Here is a 17,575-nt window from a genome sequence, read left to right as displayed (position 1 = left end):
CACGCATACTCATGTGATTTTAATGTACTTATGTTATTGGCGATACTTACGTGACCATTTCAGAAATTGCATCATTAATATTTTTAATATTTTTTATGATTTCACTAAAATAATAAGTTAAAAAGTTTCGAATCATTTACAATATCTAACAGCAATTCTTACCGTGAAAATTAATCCCTGTTTCGTGCTCTCTTCTTGATATCGAATTTGGTTCTAAATGTACATCTGAATTCTCTGAAATGTATTTATCAAAAATGTTCATTTCAAGCTGATTATGAACTTGGTGCGTTACTTTTCTGAAATCTAAAAGCTGAAACAGTAAAAAATAAATATTTGTAATTAATAAACTTTTTCTTAACTTGAGTTCAAAATGTCAGTTATGTATTTTATCTCTAAATTAATATTAACTTTGAGTTCAAGACTTATCGACGCCTTTCTATAAAACTATAATAAAAAAAATTGAATAGATTTTCTGCTGTTAAATCACATACATTAACCTAATTTTACAAATGTTTTTGATAATTTTTTCTGTTAATACTGCATTTCTTTCCAGTTTCTCTCTGTGTCCGTCTTTCTTTCTTTTCTTTTTTATGTTCAGTAGGAAAGAAGAAAACTCGCTTTTATTTTCATACGATAGTGACGGAAAAGTATGCTGTGTCCATTACTTTAACTCCAAATGGAATATATTTTTCACATATAATTGCAATATTAGTCATATGTAGTCATAATTAGTTATGTGTAGTTAATATATTAGTCATATATATATTACACTACAGTTTTGTTCTCGAATATTTTATTACTTAGAAGAAGACATAATTTTTTTTTCCGATGTAAAGCTACATGAATTGAAAATATCAGTTTAATTCATTTTTTATCATCCAAAAACTGCTCTTACTTCAATATATTTTTCTATTTTTTACGGCGAAACTTACTTTCTCATTGAGGAAGATTGTTTTAAGTTCTTCAGTTTAAAAACTCTGTTCTGTCATTGTTTAATGAGGTAATTTTTATGATACAGTTGTTTACTTTACTCATAAAGTTGCGGTTTGTCTGTTTTGGTTTTTCCCATTCAGTGACTCAATCTCGATTTCTTTTTTTCAATCTGTGCTCAACTCAAAATCATAGCCTTTTGAAGTGAGCACAAGTTTTGCCATAGACAATTACAGTACTGAAATATGCTGATTGAAAATGCAGTTACTTCGTCTTTTTACGACGCAATGTTACTGAGTTGTTGATAATTTTTATTATTTTCTACAAAGAATAATCTTAAAAAGCTAGATAATTAGCACATTATCTAAGAATAAATTTTAGTTGAATTTATTTGATGTATCACTTGAAAGAAATCTTTTTTTTTTTTTTTTTTTTTTTTTTTACGGTCCGTTAGTAGTTGATTGCCATTTTAAATTTCTGCTTTCCGTTATGATATGCTTTCAATGCGCATGTAACTCTTATAGAATAGAAACTAGCTCTATGTTTGTTACATATGGATCCTAAGTTTTTAAATCGGCGGGAAGCAAATCGTGAATTCAGAAAATAAATCAATTACTACATAGTACATTTCTGTGATTAAGAATACTTCATAAATTTGCTAATTAGCTTTGAGTAATATTTTGTCTTTTAGTCACCTAAAAAATTCGTTATGAAGTTTTAAAAATTTCAGATTCAAGCTTATTTGATGCACCTAGAAACTCAGGATCGCTCATTAGTTACCTCATGTGACACATTTCAATACCAACAGAAGATGCATTCCTTAATTTTGATTTCATTTATCTTTGACTGTTTTGTTTTCAGAAAAAAAAAAAAAATCTGAAAGCTTTCAGATTTTATATTACATCCATACGGACATTTTTTAATGTTTTGAGCGCTGCCTTAATTTATTAAATATAATGGCTTTATACTTTAACCACACAAAATTCAATTCAATAGCAATACCACAAAATATTTAAAAAAAGCGCATCTTTAGAATTTTCGATGCACAGTATACACACATAATTTGTAAACAGTATTTTGCGCTGGAGATTAAAATGTTTTTTTTTTTTTTTTTTTTTTTTTTTTTTTTTTTCAGAACAGCGTTGGCATTGCTCGCTTTGAAATCGTTGAGTCTGTTAATCAAAAATTTGTTAAAATTTTGCAAACCGTGAAATAGGTAATAAAATAAATTTGAAATTCAAAATCCGGGCATCCATGTTTTCATGTTGGGGTGGAGGATTTTGTTGTTCAAAATTTTATGACTCTAAGCACCGTAATTTTTTCCCATGCAAGAAACATACACACATTCATGCAGATTCATCATAATTTAATCATTTTAAATATAATTCAGGGCGGTAATATTTGGTAGCAACATTTTAAAAAGTTATTCGTCGTTTATAGTTAAACTCCACAAAATGCCGTTTTGAGACTACAAGCCCTTCTGAGCTACCGTCTCTTTGGCTAAAAGTGTTCTTATTTCCTAGTGTTGTTGTTTAAGAGAATCATGAAGATTCTCTTAAATACAGTTCGCTAAAAAATAGTGATAAATTGATTTCTAAATACAGAACTAATATCTTAAAAGCTCTATTTTCTTATACTTACTGATTCTCATTTTAGAAAGAAGTTTTTAATGTTTTTTTTTTTTTTTTTTTTTTTTTTTTTTCATTGTGCTGATTACGCAGAAAGTGATAGTAATACTTGTGTGCAGCTTGCACTTTAAGAAATGCAGCAGTTTTTATTTTTATATTTCTTTTTTCTTGCGTTCAGAATAAGAAAATGGAACTTATGGGTAGTCATTTTAATTATAAAAGAGATGAGATTTAAGCATGTTTATCTGTTGTTTCCACGTGCTTAATAAATGTGTTGGTCCCCGGAAGTTTCAGGTAAAATGTTGAAGCCATTGTAATGTACAAAATTGTAATATATCCTTTTCGAGTAAAAGGTACGTTAGAATTACCTTTTTCTATCTCTGATGAAAACTACATATTTTTGTATCCTTTTGAAATACTAATTCTTTAATCTTAATTCTTTAAGCTAACATTCTCATGTCCAAAAGTTAAGCAACAAAGTAAAAAAAACAACAGACAAAAAGCACAGGAAAAGAAAAGTATTTATTTGAACTCGTTGAAAGATTTCGTGGATCATAGGGTGTGAAAAAAGGGCAGTGGGAAAAAAGGGCATTCTCATGTCCAAAAGTTAAGCAACAAAGTAAAAACAAACAACAAACAAAAAAACACAGGAAAAGAAAAGTATTTATTTGAACTCGTTGAAAGATTTCGTGGATCATAGGGTGTGAAAAAAGGGCAGTGGGAAGTTTAAAAAATAATCAATGAATAATTAAATAGTAAATAAACGAAAGCGAGAACTTTTGATGCTAAAACCCTTTTTTAATAAAGATTATTAACACGGAATATATCTACTGGAAATTTATACTCTAATTCATGGAGAAGACGCATTCCTAGCCCGTAGTTCGTGGATTCCAGACAGAAGCTATTCGAAGCAGTACTTCTGTTTCTAAGCACTAGCTGATAGTAAGAGCCCTGTGATTTCGCTCATTATCGTCTGTAAAGATGGCATGAGAACCTACGGCCGGGGAAAAAACAAGCGAACATATTGGGGTAAGATGTATTCTTTGCATTCAACGAATCGCGAGGAAAGATACGGATATCAGTTCCGTCTCCATCAGCAATTCTTGCCCAACGATCAAATCACAGCCTTTGTATGCGTCCATTTCGCGAATGCTACTGACAGGATAGTGAGTTTAGACTTCTTTAGATCAACAGCCATTGAGAATCAGTCTGCAGACGAAACCACAATTTATACATAAAGAGCACAGTACCTCAGTGTTTTGGAGTTTAGCTGAGGTTATTTCGAGACCAGTACAAGAGAGGTGCTGTGTGTGAAAATACTAGTGGGTTGTAACTATCGGTAGTCTTGCGTATCTCTGACCTGTATGTAGCAATATGTAAACACCTTTTGCATAGATACGTTTCTTTTTGTGGACATTGCAACGTCGGAAGTAAACTGATTACCACAAAGACCCAGAAAGATGCTGTATCCCTTGTCCATTCACTTACTGATCTTCGCAGCACAGTCTCTTCGCTTTGTTACTTGCTCCACATGTATTAAAAAATGTTGGAATGATTGACACTGAAAGTTCGGGCTACTTCCGAATGTCAATAGCTCTTTTCAAGATGTCTTGTTAATTCCCATCGTCTGCCATTATTGAAATGATGTCTTTTACTCATTTTTCAAATTTTGACCATTTCGAATTTACTGAATTTGGAATTTTCGAATTTACTGAATTTGGAATTTTCAAATTTACTGAATTCTACTGAATTTGGTAATGCGGAGATGCAGGTCTTTGCACAGAATAGACCGTTATTATTATATTTTACACACTTCGCCATTTTTCTTTTCTTTTTAAATATTGGTTTGCATAGCCTTTCCTACTGGCATCTTTTTTTTTTTTTTCTTTTTCAGTTTTACAGCTATTATGGAAGCAAATTTTATATTTACAATGTTTCCACGTGCTTATTTTCCCCATTGTTGATAATATTCTTGCTTTTGTTATGTTCAGCACTTTTCGGGTCGTTTTATGATATTCAATTCCTCTGTCATTTTTGTTTATGGGAACAATTCAAGACAAGCTGCATAGCTTCCCAAGACTCATTCCAGATAGTTCTAAGGGGTCGCCTTACCGAGATAGTGGTTAGCAACGCCGATTACCGTACCTAAGGGCCCGAGCTCGAATCCCGGAGAAGGCATGGATGTTTGTTAAATGTATAATGTTTGTGCGACCTGGGGACACTCTACTGTGAGCCGAAAGTCCTCTCGAGAGGATTAGATTTTAGAGAATTCTTATGGTGGTAGGGGAAGAAGGGTGAGAGACCCTCGGACCCGTCCTCCCAGATTGCTCTTCTTTGAAGAAGGGGCGGAATTGGGGGCGGAACTGAGCAAAGTCGCATTGTCAACTATATGGTGCCCAAGGCTCTTACCAACGACAGGCGCAATCTTGACCTCTCGTCACGATTAATTTCGTAGGCCTTGTTTTTATATCTTAGACATGATCTGCTATTATTATTAATCGAATGCTATAAGCCATAAACAAACAAGTTCTAAGAGACAGCATCATCTGATGATTGGTACATCACATTACTAGTCAAAAGTTTGGTTACCAGATCATCGCATCAAATCCCCGCGGAATGAATATCATAATAACAGGAAAGGCAATTTTTGACAGTAGTGGAAGATGAATGCTAAATTTTAGAGAATTCTGTAATCTGCCAATGTGAAGTTTTGTCGTTTTGAGCGGTAAGACCACAGGAACACAAGCTAAAAAGCATCATAAACGTATGACTTGGGCGAACGCTTCAATTGTAAAAGTGTACAATTCACACTCCAGATTTACTACAGAATTCAAGATTAGATGTGAGGGAGACGGAGATAACTATGAATGCATAACCAACCTGGTAAACAATGCTGAACAGAACCGTTTAGCCTTAACAGTGTTATGGCACTTATCTGTAATTTCATCGACTTGCATCAGCATGAGATAGGCATCAACGTCATGAACCCCAGACACTAATCGCTACACTGAGGAAATAGAGCGAAAATACTCGTACATCAAGATCAAATTTCTTCAATTCTTCGTAACACACTGGTCAAAAAAAAAGTTCATATTTTACTTGATGAGCAAGGTTTAATGGACATGTTTCCAAGAATGAAAGCGGTCTCAGTGGCCACGGTATATACTCCGGATCTCAGTTCTTTATAATAACTTGGAAAATTTGAGATATCTCATTGGAAAAGCTGCCCTTATCCGCCATTGCACTTCGAAAAATACAAACTTTCTTTTTACTGGATTGACAAGTTTCTTCATTTTGTAGCGCTGGATCATCTCTTTGAAGGAATAACGTGCCAATCAGAAGTTTGTTTCAGATAGGGTCGTGTAGGAATATAAAAGGTTGCATGCGTAATTTTTTCCAATCTACTGAATGTGAATTTAGAGCTTTAAAGTATATGTAAATGTATGTTTTTAACTTTATTATAATATTCACGAACAAATAACCCATGGGATTTCTTTACTGTGAAATCTGCAGTAAATCAAAGCACAGATTTTATATTACGTAGAAATTACTGCAGCGTGTTCAGCAGAAAATGTTTGAAAATTGTGTTTATTTGAAATTTTCAAGGATCTATTTCTTGCTTACCTCCTCGACTAGAGGCTATCTTGTTATTTAAATTTGTAAAAGCTTTCATTTACTATTTGGGATTTCTTTACCAATTAGCTGTGGTACGATTTCTAATAAAATGAAAAAATTGCCGTTACAATTGCATCTATGATTTACATGTCTTTCTTTTCTCAGTGGAGATAGCCTACAAAAAGCTCATTTTATGAAGAAACTACCGATTTATTAACTCTTGATATTGATACTATCATAGAAAGTTTGTCTTATTTAAAAATTGTAGTAATACCAGACATTGCGGGAAAAGTCTCTGAATAAGTCTGCTCTTCATTGGCCATTTGACCATTATTAATAATAATAAGTTCTTATGAAATATATTTTCTCTAGTTACAATTGAATGCCCTTAGTAATAGAAAAAGAGAGCAGAAGAAAATAGACTTTTAAATTTTGAAAACAATGCTGTCGACACATATAAAAAATTCTTCATTTTTTTAAGACTAAATATAACATACTTTAAGTGAACTATGAGAGCGTGTCTGAAGTTATGCAAATTGTATTTTTAGTCACTGAGCTGAGGAGCGGCGCAAAGGCACATTTGCTAGGTTTTTAAGCGTGAGTTTGGAGCTTCATTTGGTAGTTACTGGAGCTCCAACGATTTAGATGTTCTTTTGAGGTGTGCTCTGAGGTAGCACAGTGAAATTCGAAGTTTCCTGTATGTGTGGCGAGTCGCCTTTCTTCAGCCTACTATTGGACGTTCATTGAATGACCTTCTGATGGTTTTGTCAAGAGTTCAGCCAGAGCTGTTTCCAGTTTTTCAACGGTTAAGAACTTAGTTGCGGCATGTGCCAATGTGGAGAACTTGTTCCGACAAATTCGAATTGACCCAGAAGATACGAATGGTATGGAAGGATAGTCCTAGCGAGCCTATGCGTACATTCAGATTGGTAACAGTTACGAATGGAATGGCTTGTGACCTCCTGTGCTCCATGTTTGTCTACAAGAGCAATGAAACAACTTTCATTAAATGAACAAGTCAGATTTCCTTTGGCATAAAAAATTACCCTTCGCAACTTTTATGTACATAATTTCTTTTGAGAAACACAAGGAGGAAGCGAAAGATTTATTTTGGTAGTTATCTGAAATGATAGAAAGGGGTGGATTACGCTTAAGGAAAGGAAGTTTGAACTATTCAGTTATTTTAGGGAATATTCCCGACTAGTTACGAGAATCCAGTATTTCTCTGGAAATAACCAGTGATGAGAAAGTGAAGATGTTGGTATTAAATAAAAACCCTCTAGCGATACATTCCATTTTTCAGAATGTATAAACGATAAGGAACGCGGCAAGAGAACGCTTTTATCAGAGGTGGCCAAAATCTTTAACCCGATGGGATGGTTAGCACCAAAAATTATATATGCGAAAATATTATTACAAGAATTGTATAGTTGACAGCTTGGCTGGGATGAAGTCGTTGAGAAAAAAAAGCGAAAAGTGGAAATGTTTTTAATTAGAATTACCCTTACTATCAAGTTTAGAAATTCCGAGGTATGTCTTAAGTCCGAAGGCAATAATTATAGAAATTCATGCTTTTGGAATTAGCTCTGGTTCCTCAGTCAAGGTTAGCATTTTAACATCAAAAAACCAGATACGCAGTCTGAAAAAAACGCAGTCTCTTCCAAAACTTGTTATGTACTGTGCTACATTTAACCAAACGCTTACGTGTAGGGTTATCATGCATAGTGTTACCAATTAACAGTATTTACACGTGGATAGGCACACTGGTTACATTGGCGTGGGTTTCGTCCAAGACTATCCCTTAGCTATTTTTTGTGGCAAATCGGGTTGCGAAGATTCAGGAAGTTGTTCCAGGTGTTCAATGGAATTATATCACTGGAAAAGAATAACCCGCAGACTGCGGAACCAGAGGTTTTTATTTCATCAGAATTTTTACAATGTGAAAAATGGACGAAAGGACCACAGTGGTTAAACAAGTCGATAATTCATGTATAGCAAAATTAAGTGTAGAATTAGGGAATGATGTTTTGTTACGAGAAATGAAACGAGTTTTATTTCATATGTTTCTAATTTCGAACCGCCCAGTGTTATTTTCCAAGTTTTCATCACGGTTAAAGCTATGTAGAGTGTTAGCGTTGTATATAAGATTCAAGAATGACTGTAGCATGTTAGCCGCAAAGCGTATAAAGGGTTATTTATATACCGATGTCTTCATTGTGCAATTAGCTACGTAAGGCTAGCATCGGAAAGTCCAGAGTTTGAGTCCCGATGTACACTGTATATTTTTCAAGTTTCCAACTTCGTGAAGTTACTTTTATGATTGTTAAATTTTACAAAGATCTGAATTTTAAGAAGAACAATTCCACTTATGGTTAAACCTTTGAAACAAGCTTTTTCTTTAAATCCTTTCTCAGATTCCTCAGGGATAATGTGTGTAGGCGGAGGGTTCAGGAAAGCTGCAGGTTCAAATAATCAGAAACATTCTGTGATTTTGCTTGAGAAACATAATATTGCGCAACTGATTATAATGCATTATCATCATTATTATGAAGTACATCATACATAACTTCATGCAAGTACTCAAGTACTCATTTCTGTCATACGACATAGATTTTGGATTGTGAGTGCTAGAGATATTATTAGAAAATATTTAAACTAACAATTTATTTGTCGTAGATTCGAAGCATAAAATAAATCTAAACTAATGGCAGATTCACCTGCTTGAAGAGTTACGTAAAGTAGAGCTTTTTCCGAGCACAAAATGCAACTCAGCTAATGGCAGATTTACTTGCTACAAGAGTTACGCGAAGTAAAGCCTTTTTCTCTTGAATCCGTAGATTTTGCAGGACCATTTGACGTCAAATATCGTTCTGGTACAGGGGTTAGTTAAAAATCTTTAAATGTTATATATGCGTATTTATTTGTTTTATTACCAGAGTAATACATTTAGAATTGCTTGCAGACCTTTCAACAAAATCATCCCTTGTGGCACTTCAATCTCTGTGGCAATAATTCCTGTGGAGGCTTCCCGTAGAGACAAACTGTGTGAAATTCATACTAACTGCAACGAGCTTTATAGGAGCTAATAAAGATCTAAAGAAAGCTTTATCTACAGTTCAATGCGATATACACCATCAGGGGTATATTCCTTCAGAGAATATTAAGGAGTAATTTAATCTAACCTCTGCATCTCATTTTCGAGGACTTTGGGACACGGGGATTAATGCTATGAAACACCACTTCAAGAGATGCTTAGGAACACTTATTCTAACATATGAGGAATTTTTGACGTTAACAACCCAATTGAATCCTGTCTTAACTCTTGTACCAGCTTCAAGTGACTGCAATGATTTGGAGACCATAATACTAGGACACTTTCTAACAGGAGTGGCTTTGAGTGTTTTCTAACCTGATTCAAAAGAAGCTAAGTTACACTGATTCTGGAAGCGATGTTGTAGGGAGTATTTGCCTAGGTTTTAGCAGAGATCTAAATGCAGCAATTTGCAGCGAGATCTGAAAATTGGTAACATTGTCCTCATTAAAAACAAGAATCTACCTTCCCTATGCTGAAAGTTAGTCAGAATTATTAAAGCATATCCTGGCTTGGATGACAGAATTCGAGTGGCTGTTTTACGCCTTTCCAATGGTGAAATAAAGCGACCCATAGCGAAGCTCTAGCCTTTGCTATTTAATTCATAATATTAGAGATTTTAATTCCTTATTTTCAAGTCTATTTATTTAATTTTAATTACTTATAGTTTTAATATCTTGGGACTTCTAAACTGGGATTGTGTATGATGTTCTGGAAATTGTACTTTTAGTCACTGAGCTGAGGAATTTACTTGAATTCCAACGACGTAGATATTCTTTCGAGGTCTGCTCTGATGCAGCAGGGTGGAATTCAAGGTTTCCACTGTGTTTTGGCGAGCCTCAGTTCTTTAGCCTACGTGACGTCTTAAGAAAAGAAAATAAACAAATTTCAGCATGATGAATGGTTTTAGATTCCTTTGAGTTCTACTTCACGTGCACGACAGCAGGTCAACAGAATACAGTCCACTAAATATCAACGAGGGAACATACAGACTATAACTGAAAACAATTCAATTTCGTTAATCACAGTTCCAATATATTTAACGTATTGTTTGTGAACGAAGATTTAACTTATTGTTTGTGAACCAAGTGGTATGAGACAACCATGAGACAAGTGGCATATTCTTGAGTTCTTCTGCACCTGACACAGCCAAACAGATATTGAAATTTAAGTGTACAAAATGAAAAGGTGAAGCAAGCCTACATATTACTAATCAGTTTCTGGCTCATAACGTAGAATAATGTTACAGAAAATTTTGTCCAGATATTCGATCTAATATCGATTGTTGTTATTATTTTGTTCATTTCTTTAAAGAAAACTTGTTATGTAAATTAAAAATCAATATTTAATGATGGAAAAATTGCATTAACAACGCAATTTAATTAAATTAAAATTAAATTAAATTGCGTTGTTAATGCAATTTTTCCATCATTAAATATTTGTTCATAATAAGAGTTTTTCCTGACCTCATGCGTTTCCTGAGTTAAAGTTTTTCCTGACCTCCTGCGTTTCCTGAGTTAAAGTTTTTCCTCTCCTTACCTGATGTCTTCATTGTGCAATTGGGAGGCACGTAAGGCTAGCATCGGAAGGTCCAGAGTTTGAGTTCCGATGAACATTGTACATTTTGAAGTTTCCTGTTCCCGAATAAAACGCCTAATGGTCTCTACAGAATAAGTTTTAAGGATAAAATTCAGATGAAAATATTCTAAAGCGTCTAACAATATTTTCCTTAGAAGGTAGAAAAATTCGACAATATTGTTCCAATATTGATTGATATAATAATACCGAGTGATACTGATTACCAGTATTGTTGATACAATAACAATATCTATCAATATTGTTGATGTGCACCAAAAATATCGATAACAATATTTATGACCAACAATATGATACACATCAACAATATTGATTGATATTGCTGATGATGCATTTCAATACTGATTGTTGATGATATCTTTTAATATTTATTGTTGATGATACGTTTCGAAATATATTGATATATTTCATTATTGATATTTCAGTGTTGTTAATCAAACTTCGTTAATTAATCTTATGTTTCAATAATGATTTCATATAGGTTTCAAAAAGGTGCTACGTATGTCGGCACTGAATTCTGTGAGAAAAGATATAAAGTCTAGAAAACTTTACTAACAGATGTAAAATCAGAAATGTATTTTTACGAATATATGCTATTTTTAAATAATCTTTGGCTTACCTTTTGAGGTACATCTTAAGATGTGAAAAAGATGGGTAAGTGAAAATGAAAGTAATAAAGTGACAAATACTAAACACCAAAATAAAGTAACTTCAACTTCTTGACGATACTCTCTTTCAAATCTTTTAAAAGAGTGTCCAGCTTTACGATCATTCATATTATAAGATACGTGATATTATAAGAAACTTTTCAGTGAAATGCGTTTCTTCCAGCACTGGCTTATGTGGGAGGTTTCTAGCTGAAGCAATTCCACTTGCCAATCTATTGCGCATAGCCTAATCGGGGTATTTTACGAGGCTAGGGAAATTCTTTCGTCAATATCTCTATCTTGTGTAGGATAAGAAAAACAGGATATATTACTGAAAGATTTTCGAGTTGGTCAACCAGTCAGATTTTCTGGAAGCGAAGATTCACAAAAATGTCTTTGAAGGTAACTAGTAGGTCCGACAGCGGTTTTATGCATCATCGTTTAATATAAGGACATTAATATTTTCCAAAGTTCCTCTCGTTGTATTAGGCGTAATCTGATTTATAACTCAAAATCATACATTAATCAAAAACACAATTTATTTATTTACACAGAATAATTCATTTACATAAAACAAACACACATACATAATAGATACAACGTAAAAAATTTGAAATACACTTTTTTGCTTAAAGACATGTCAACACTAGTCTTTAAGCAAAAAGTGTTGAAAAGTGTAGAGAGCAGCAACATTGCTCTCTACACTCTTCAGCACAGAACGGTTTTTAAACGGTTTTAAGAAAATATGCACGTTCGAAACTTAAATTTTCTAAACTTCATTCAAGTTTTATCAGTTTTCTATTAGTAAGATGATCCTTATCATACTATAAATCTTTTTGAAAAATCCAGTCCGTAATATACAAAATAGGCCAAATAACAAATTAAAATTACAAATTGTTAAATGAATTTGCATAACAATAGCGTGCTCAACAAAAACGTTTGGACATTAGTATTGATACTCAGTAATTATGAAAGATGAAAATTTAAAAAGATAAACATTTCCAAATTATAAGATTTATTGGAAATGGCTAAAATAATAGAAAATTAGAAACTTTTGCGATATCTAATTTTTGCCACCCATGCAAGCAAATAGCAGGTTAAAGAGTTTCTAGAAATCAGAATAAGTTGTTGAAGTATGTAAACGATCGTAAGCAATCTGACATTCTATGATGAGCAACGTCAAAATCAGTGGTAGGCTAGCGGTGTGAAGACCATCGTGGAGGTTGCTTTCGTACGAGATGCTAAGAAACTTTATTACCTTAACTTTATTATTTACAGTAAGATAAATTGTTTAAAACAGTAAATTATTAAAAATTATAAACGTACTATTATTTCTAATTAAAATCAGTGGCGGAACAGCCCTAATAGGTCAAGGCCTGCAATGCCCGAAATCTGCTTTCTTGACCGTGGGCTCCGGGGTGCGTAAGCATATGCCATGAACAAGTGGTCAGCTTGTCGCAGGAACCCCAGTGTTTAGTCCCCAAGCGAACTTGGTAGTCATTTTATTGACCCAAGTGATGGACATCAAAGGATGAAAGGCTGAGTCGACTTTGCCCAGCCCGGGAATCGAGCCCTGGACCTATGGTGCTGTTGCGCGATGCGCTAGCCACTGCGCCACCGGGCCTCTTTTATTTCTAATTACTCAGTAGCAACTCGCCTGTTATCATGATAATAATTTTTGCTGTTCACTGCATTATAAATATTTTTATTTTGTATTCCCTCTATGCTTACTGCCGTAGTGTAAATGGTTAGCACGTCCAGCCAGTAACTGGGAGATCCATGGCTCAAATCCCGGTGAGAGTACAGCTGATTTATCTCTTCCGTTCAAACTCCGTAATGATATCAATGGCAATGTAATATCACAATGGCAGCTAAGCTAAAATTTTGTGCACGTTAATTCATTATGACCTGGATTTTGCCGGAGGAGGGAAAGAAATTATCGCATTTTTCATGCTTGCTCTTTCGATGTAAGAAATTAGCAAGGCAAATTTTAATTTGAAGGTCTGTGATTCTGAATCCCGGGGAAAGTTCAGATGATTTATTATGCTTCCTACATTTATAAAAACATAATGAGCGCTACAGTCTGATTACTATAATCATACATTTCAATGATCAAATTCATAATCTGAACTCGAATGTGGAAAATATGTTTCAGAATATCAATTTTGAAATTTGATGGTAATTTTTAGCGTAAGATGACCAGTTATTAATTTGCAGCATTGCATTGCTTGTCTATGCAGTTGCTTCAAAATAATATTGTTGCGTTATTTTTCTTCTTCCTTCACGTTCGTACGGGATTCGTAGATTTGGAGTGAATAATGACGACAACACTTGATGGAATATCGAAACACACTTTATTTAGCCAATATTAATCAGGATAGCTTCAATAGCACGTTTACAGTCTTCGAAGATCTACTATAAACACGCTGGAACAATCAGCAGCACAGCCTTCAGGTTATCAAAATATAACGGTGGAGAAACTGAAAAGCACCAGAGTACAGCTTCCGACTCTGCTCGGACGCTCTCGAAACTTCACGTACTCTCGAGACTCTCCACGCTACAACTCACGATGCACTCGACGATACACTAGAGTACAGCTCCCAACGCCTCGATTCAATCTTTCCCGGAGCTCAGTACACTCTTTCGACGATGCACTTACCGCCATACACTAAGACAGCGTTTCCCAACCTTTTTTGGCCAAGGCACACTTGTCGCGGGGAAAAAAATCACGAGGCACACCACCATTAGAAAATGTTAAAAAATTAACTCTGTGCCTATATTAACTATAATAAAGTAATTCTCTTGAATAGGAATCAAATAAGCACAAAGAAAGTATTTTATAATTACTTTATTATGAAATATTAAGTAAACAGAATAGTGAAAAATTATAAAATACTTTCAGTGCGAAACCTGGGCCTGTTTGGCTGAACACAAAGCTGATATTTTGGCTGGAATCGAAGAAAGACACACACGTAGCTCTTCGTCAACAGTTCTCAGTCTCTCTCTGTATTTGGTTTTCATAGCAATCATGCTTGAAAAGCTAATCTCACACAGATATGTAGTGGAAAAAGGGAGCAATGTCAAAATAGCTTTGTTTGCCAGAAGGAGGAACTCCTTGGCAGTATCCAACCAAAAACTGTCCAAAGGTAGATCAGCAAATCTTAGCTTGCAACCACGATTTTGTCTCAGTTCAATTAGTTCCTCCTGCTCCTGTAAAGTCATTTCCTTTCCAACAACTGATGCTGAGCTATAAGGGTCCCTAACCCAGTCAAGGCATTCAGTGGAGACTGAAGAAAAATAAAATGACAACTTCTCCTCAAGAGTTTTTAAATGCTTAACTATTATCTCACACAGTGCAGCAGTGTGAACACCTTGCCATTGCATGGTGAGTGTGAACATTTCAAGATTGCCACCTTCCACGTGTTGATGCCAGAGTTGCACCTTTGAACGGAATCCATTTATTTTATCTGTACTTGTAAGCAGGTTTTCATTTCGGCCTTGCATTCGGGTGTTCAATTCATTCAGATGATGAAATATATCTACCAGGTATGCCAGCCTTGCACACCACTCATCACTTGCAAGCTGCTTTGCGTAATCTGACCCCTCATTTGTCAGAAACACTTTAAGTTCCTCCCACAGCTCATACACACGAACCAAGACCTTGCCACGCGACAACCACCGGACCTCCGTATGAAACAGCAAGGTTTTATGCTTTGCTCCTATCTCCTCACACAAAGCTGCAAATATGCGACTTTTCATGGGTCGTGACTTTACAATGTTTACCATGCGCACAACATCATCCAACACATGAACTAAGGCTGATGGTAAAGTCTTGGCTACGAGGGCCTCGCGGTGTAAAAAACAATGCGTAATAATCACATCTGGATTTCTTTCCTTCACTCTGCTTACAAAGCCTTTGGTGCGCCCGACCATGGCTGCAGCTCCATCGGTGCGGACACTTGTGCAGTTTTCTCACTTAAGTCCTCCTTGTTCAAGGTATTCTGATGTGACCCGAAAAGTTTCTTCTCCTGTTGTTTTTTCTGGCAATACCTTGCAAAAAAAGAAGTTTTCTCTAATTGCATCACCATCAACAAAACGCACATTAGCTAAGAGTTGAGCATGTCCACTGATATCAGTAGACTCGTCAAGTTGCAATGCAAATTTCTCACTGATACGGATCTTTTCCAAAACCACACTTTCGATGTCTGCAGACATGTCATTAATACGTCTGGAAATTGTGTTGTTTGAGAGAGGGACTTTGGCTATTTCCTTTGCTGCTTCAGGTCCGAGCATCTCCTCTACAATAGCTTTGCAGGCAGGAAGTATTAATGTCTCTGCCACAGTGTGCGACTTTTTTGTCTTGGCTATAAGTTCAGCAACTTGATAGCTAGCTTTAAGAGCTCTTTCATTTACCTTTGTTGTTTTTCTCATAAAAGTTGCCTGTTTCTCTATGTTGTCACGCAGGCGAACAACATAGTCCACATTCTTGTTTTGAAGCAAAGGGTGTTTCGTTTGGAGATGGCGTTTAAGTTTGCTTGGGACCATAACACTGTTAGCTAGCTTTTCACCACACACCACGCACAGTGGAGTTGGTTTGTGTTCATCTCCAGTGAAAGTAAATCCAACTGAAATATAGCTTTCGCTATATTGCTTGCGCCAGAGAATTTAACCATCTTTGCTTTCTTTTGACCCCCACTCATACTCGGGCTCTCATCTGGCTCCAGATTTTGTTCAGAGTCCAGTTCTTTCCTTTTCAAAAACTTGTCCATCACTGCAGTATCAGTGTCTCTCTCCTCACAGCAGCCGTTGTCTCTCTGACACTGTGTGAGGCGTCTGCCTGCGTCTCATGGGGGCGGGGACACGGCGGACACTTGTCAAGATTGGCAGGGGGAGGAGTTATAGCACTGCACAGCGCCGTGACCACCTTTGACACTGGCGGGGGGAGTGACGGGAGGTGTTATAGCGGGCGAACAGCACCGTGACACCCAGACCCGGCGGCACACCACGGTGCTTCAGACGGCACACTGGTGTGCTGCGGAACAGCGGTTGGGAACCGCTGCACTAAGAGACTCTTTCGGTGCACTGGGCGACCCACTCGGCATTCGCTAACCGACTGTCAACTTGATAGACTCCGCACGGATTGACTAACTCGCTAGACGAGACGCACTGACTCTCAGCGTACCAGCAGGGTTTATATAGCTTTCGGCTTGTGTTCGAGAACATTCTGGGCTAAACCAGTAAGAATTCGTTCCAGAAGGTTCTCCATCCGTCTATGGCATATCGCCAATTTTGTCCCCAAACGGGCGATTTCTCGCCACATGTGGCAACCCTACCTTCCCTAACCATTTTTGGCAACCTTAAACTTGCTTTGCGGGGAAGCTGTCCCACCACGCCTGCCCATTTCCTAACAAAATGAATAATCTAAAACGCTGTTCTTAGGCTATTGTTCATACTATTAGTGTAATAAATAAAAGATATCTCTATAATCGTATATTATATACTTTTGAACACAGTTATATATTTATAATTACAGGAAGTATTATATATTTACGAAATACAATTACCTAATTTTATTACTGAATGCTATTTTCTTTCAGTTAAGGCTAAATGGTATAAATAATAACAAATTTTCCTACAAAATATATTTTCCAACGACCGGCCATTCTCTTGGCCCTACGAATGGTCAGAATGGATCAAAAGAATAGTTTGACATATCAGACACTCCGCTGCTTCGGCATTCCATATAAAAGAATTGTTCTCAATTTGATTCTGATTTGATAGGTTGTACTTCTTGGTTGCTGATTCTGATTAATGTCTACGTCAGATAATGTTTAATGTCAGATAATGTTGTCTAATGACGTCTACGTCTTCCCAAGATAAAGTTCTGAAGAAAATTTCCAAATGTTCTATAACTACCTTACTAGGTTGTCAGGTTAGTTTAATCTGTTAAAATGACAACCCAATAGTAAAAATACACCTTGAAGTCTTCTAAACAATCGTAATTTTTGTTTCAACTATTAACTTTACGTCAGTTACCGCAATAAAACAATAAATATAATTGTGTTATA

The 17,575-nt window shown here is 35.6% G+C and overlaps 1 protein-coding gene across 1 annotated transcript; it reads right to left on the bottom strand.

Moving 5' to 3' along the window:
* Positions 1–14,405: 14,405 nt before the first annotated feature.
* LOC118183763 (zinc finger BED domain-containing protein 5-like) lies at positions 14,406–15,440 on the bottom strand. The gene is made up of 2 exons (XM_035353369.2): positions 14,858–15,440; positions 14,406–14,794 (listed from the first exon to the last, which is right to left on the bottom strand). The coding sequence occupies exons 1-2, from the start codon at positions 15,438–15,440 to the stop codon at positions 14,406–14,408; spliced, it is 972 nt and encodes a 323-aa protein (XP_035209260.2).
* Between the last annotated feature and the right edge of the window lie 2,135 nt (positions 15,441–17,575).

This window comes from Stegodyphus dumicola, chromosome 12, assembly GCF_044657685.1.
Source record: "Stegodyphus dumicola isolate Sdum_Otavi_A_Nest chromosome 12, ASM4465768v1".
Taxonomy (NCBI): Eukaryota; Metazoa; Arthropoda; class Arachnida; order Araneae; family Eresidae; genus Stegodyphus; species Stegodyphus dumicola.
This window is presented reverse-complemented; position numbering and strand designations above follow the sequence as displayed.

Bases quoted from the DNA above. Each gene is read 5' to 3' on its own strand.
- LOC118183763 (XM_035353369.2), bottom strand. From the start codon at position 15,440: ATGGTCGGGCGCACCAAAGGCTTTGTAAGCAGAGTGAAGGAAAGAAAT. The intron at 14,795-14,857 runs GTGAGATAATAG...ATTTTTCTTCAG, and splicing joins TGTTCACACTGCTGCACTGT to TCTCCACTGAATGCCTTGAC.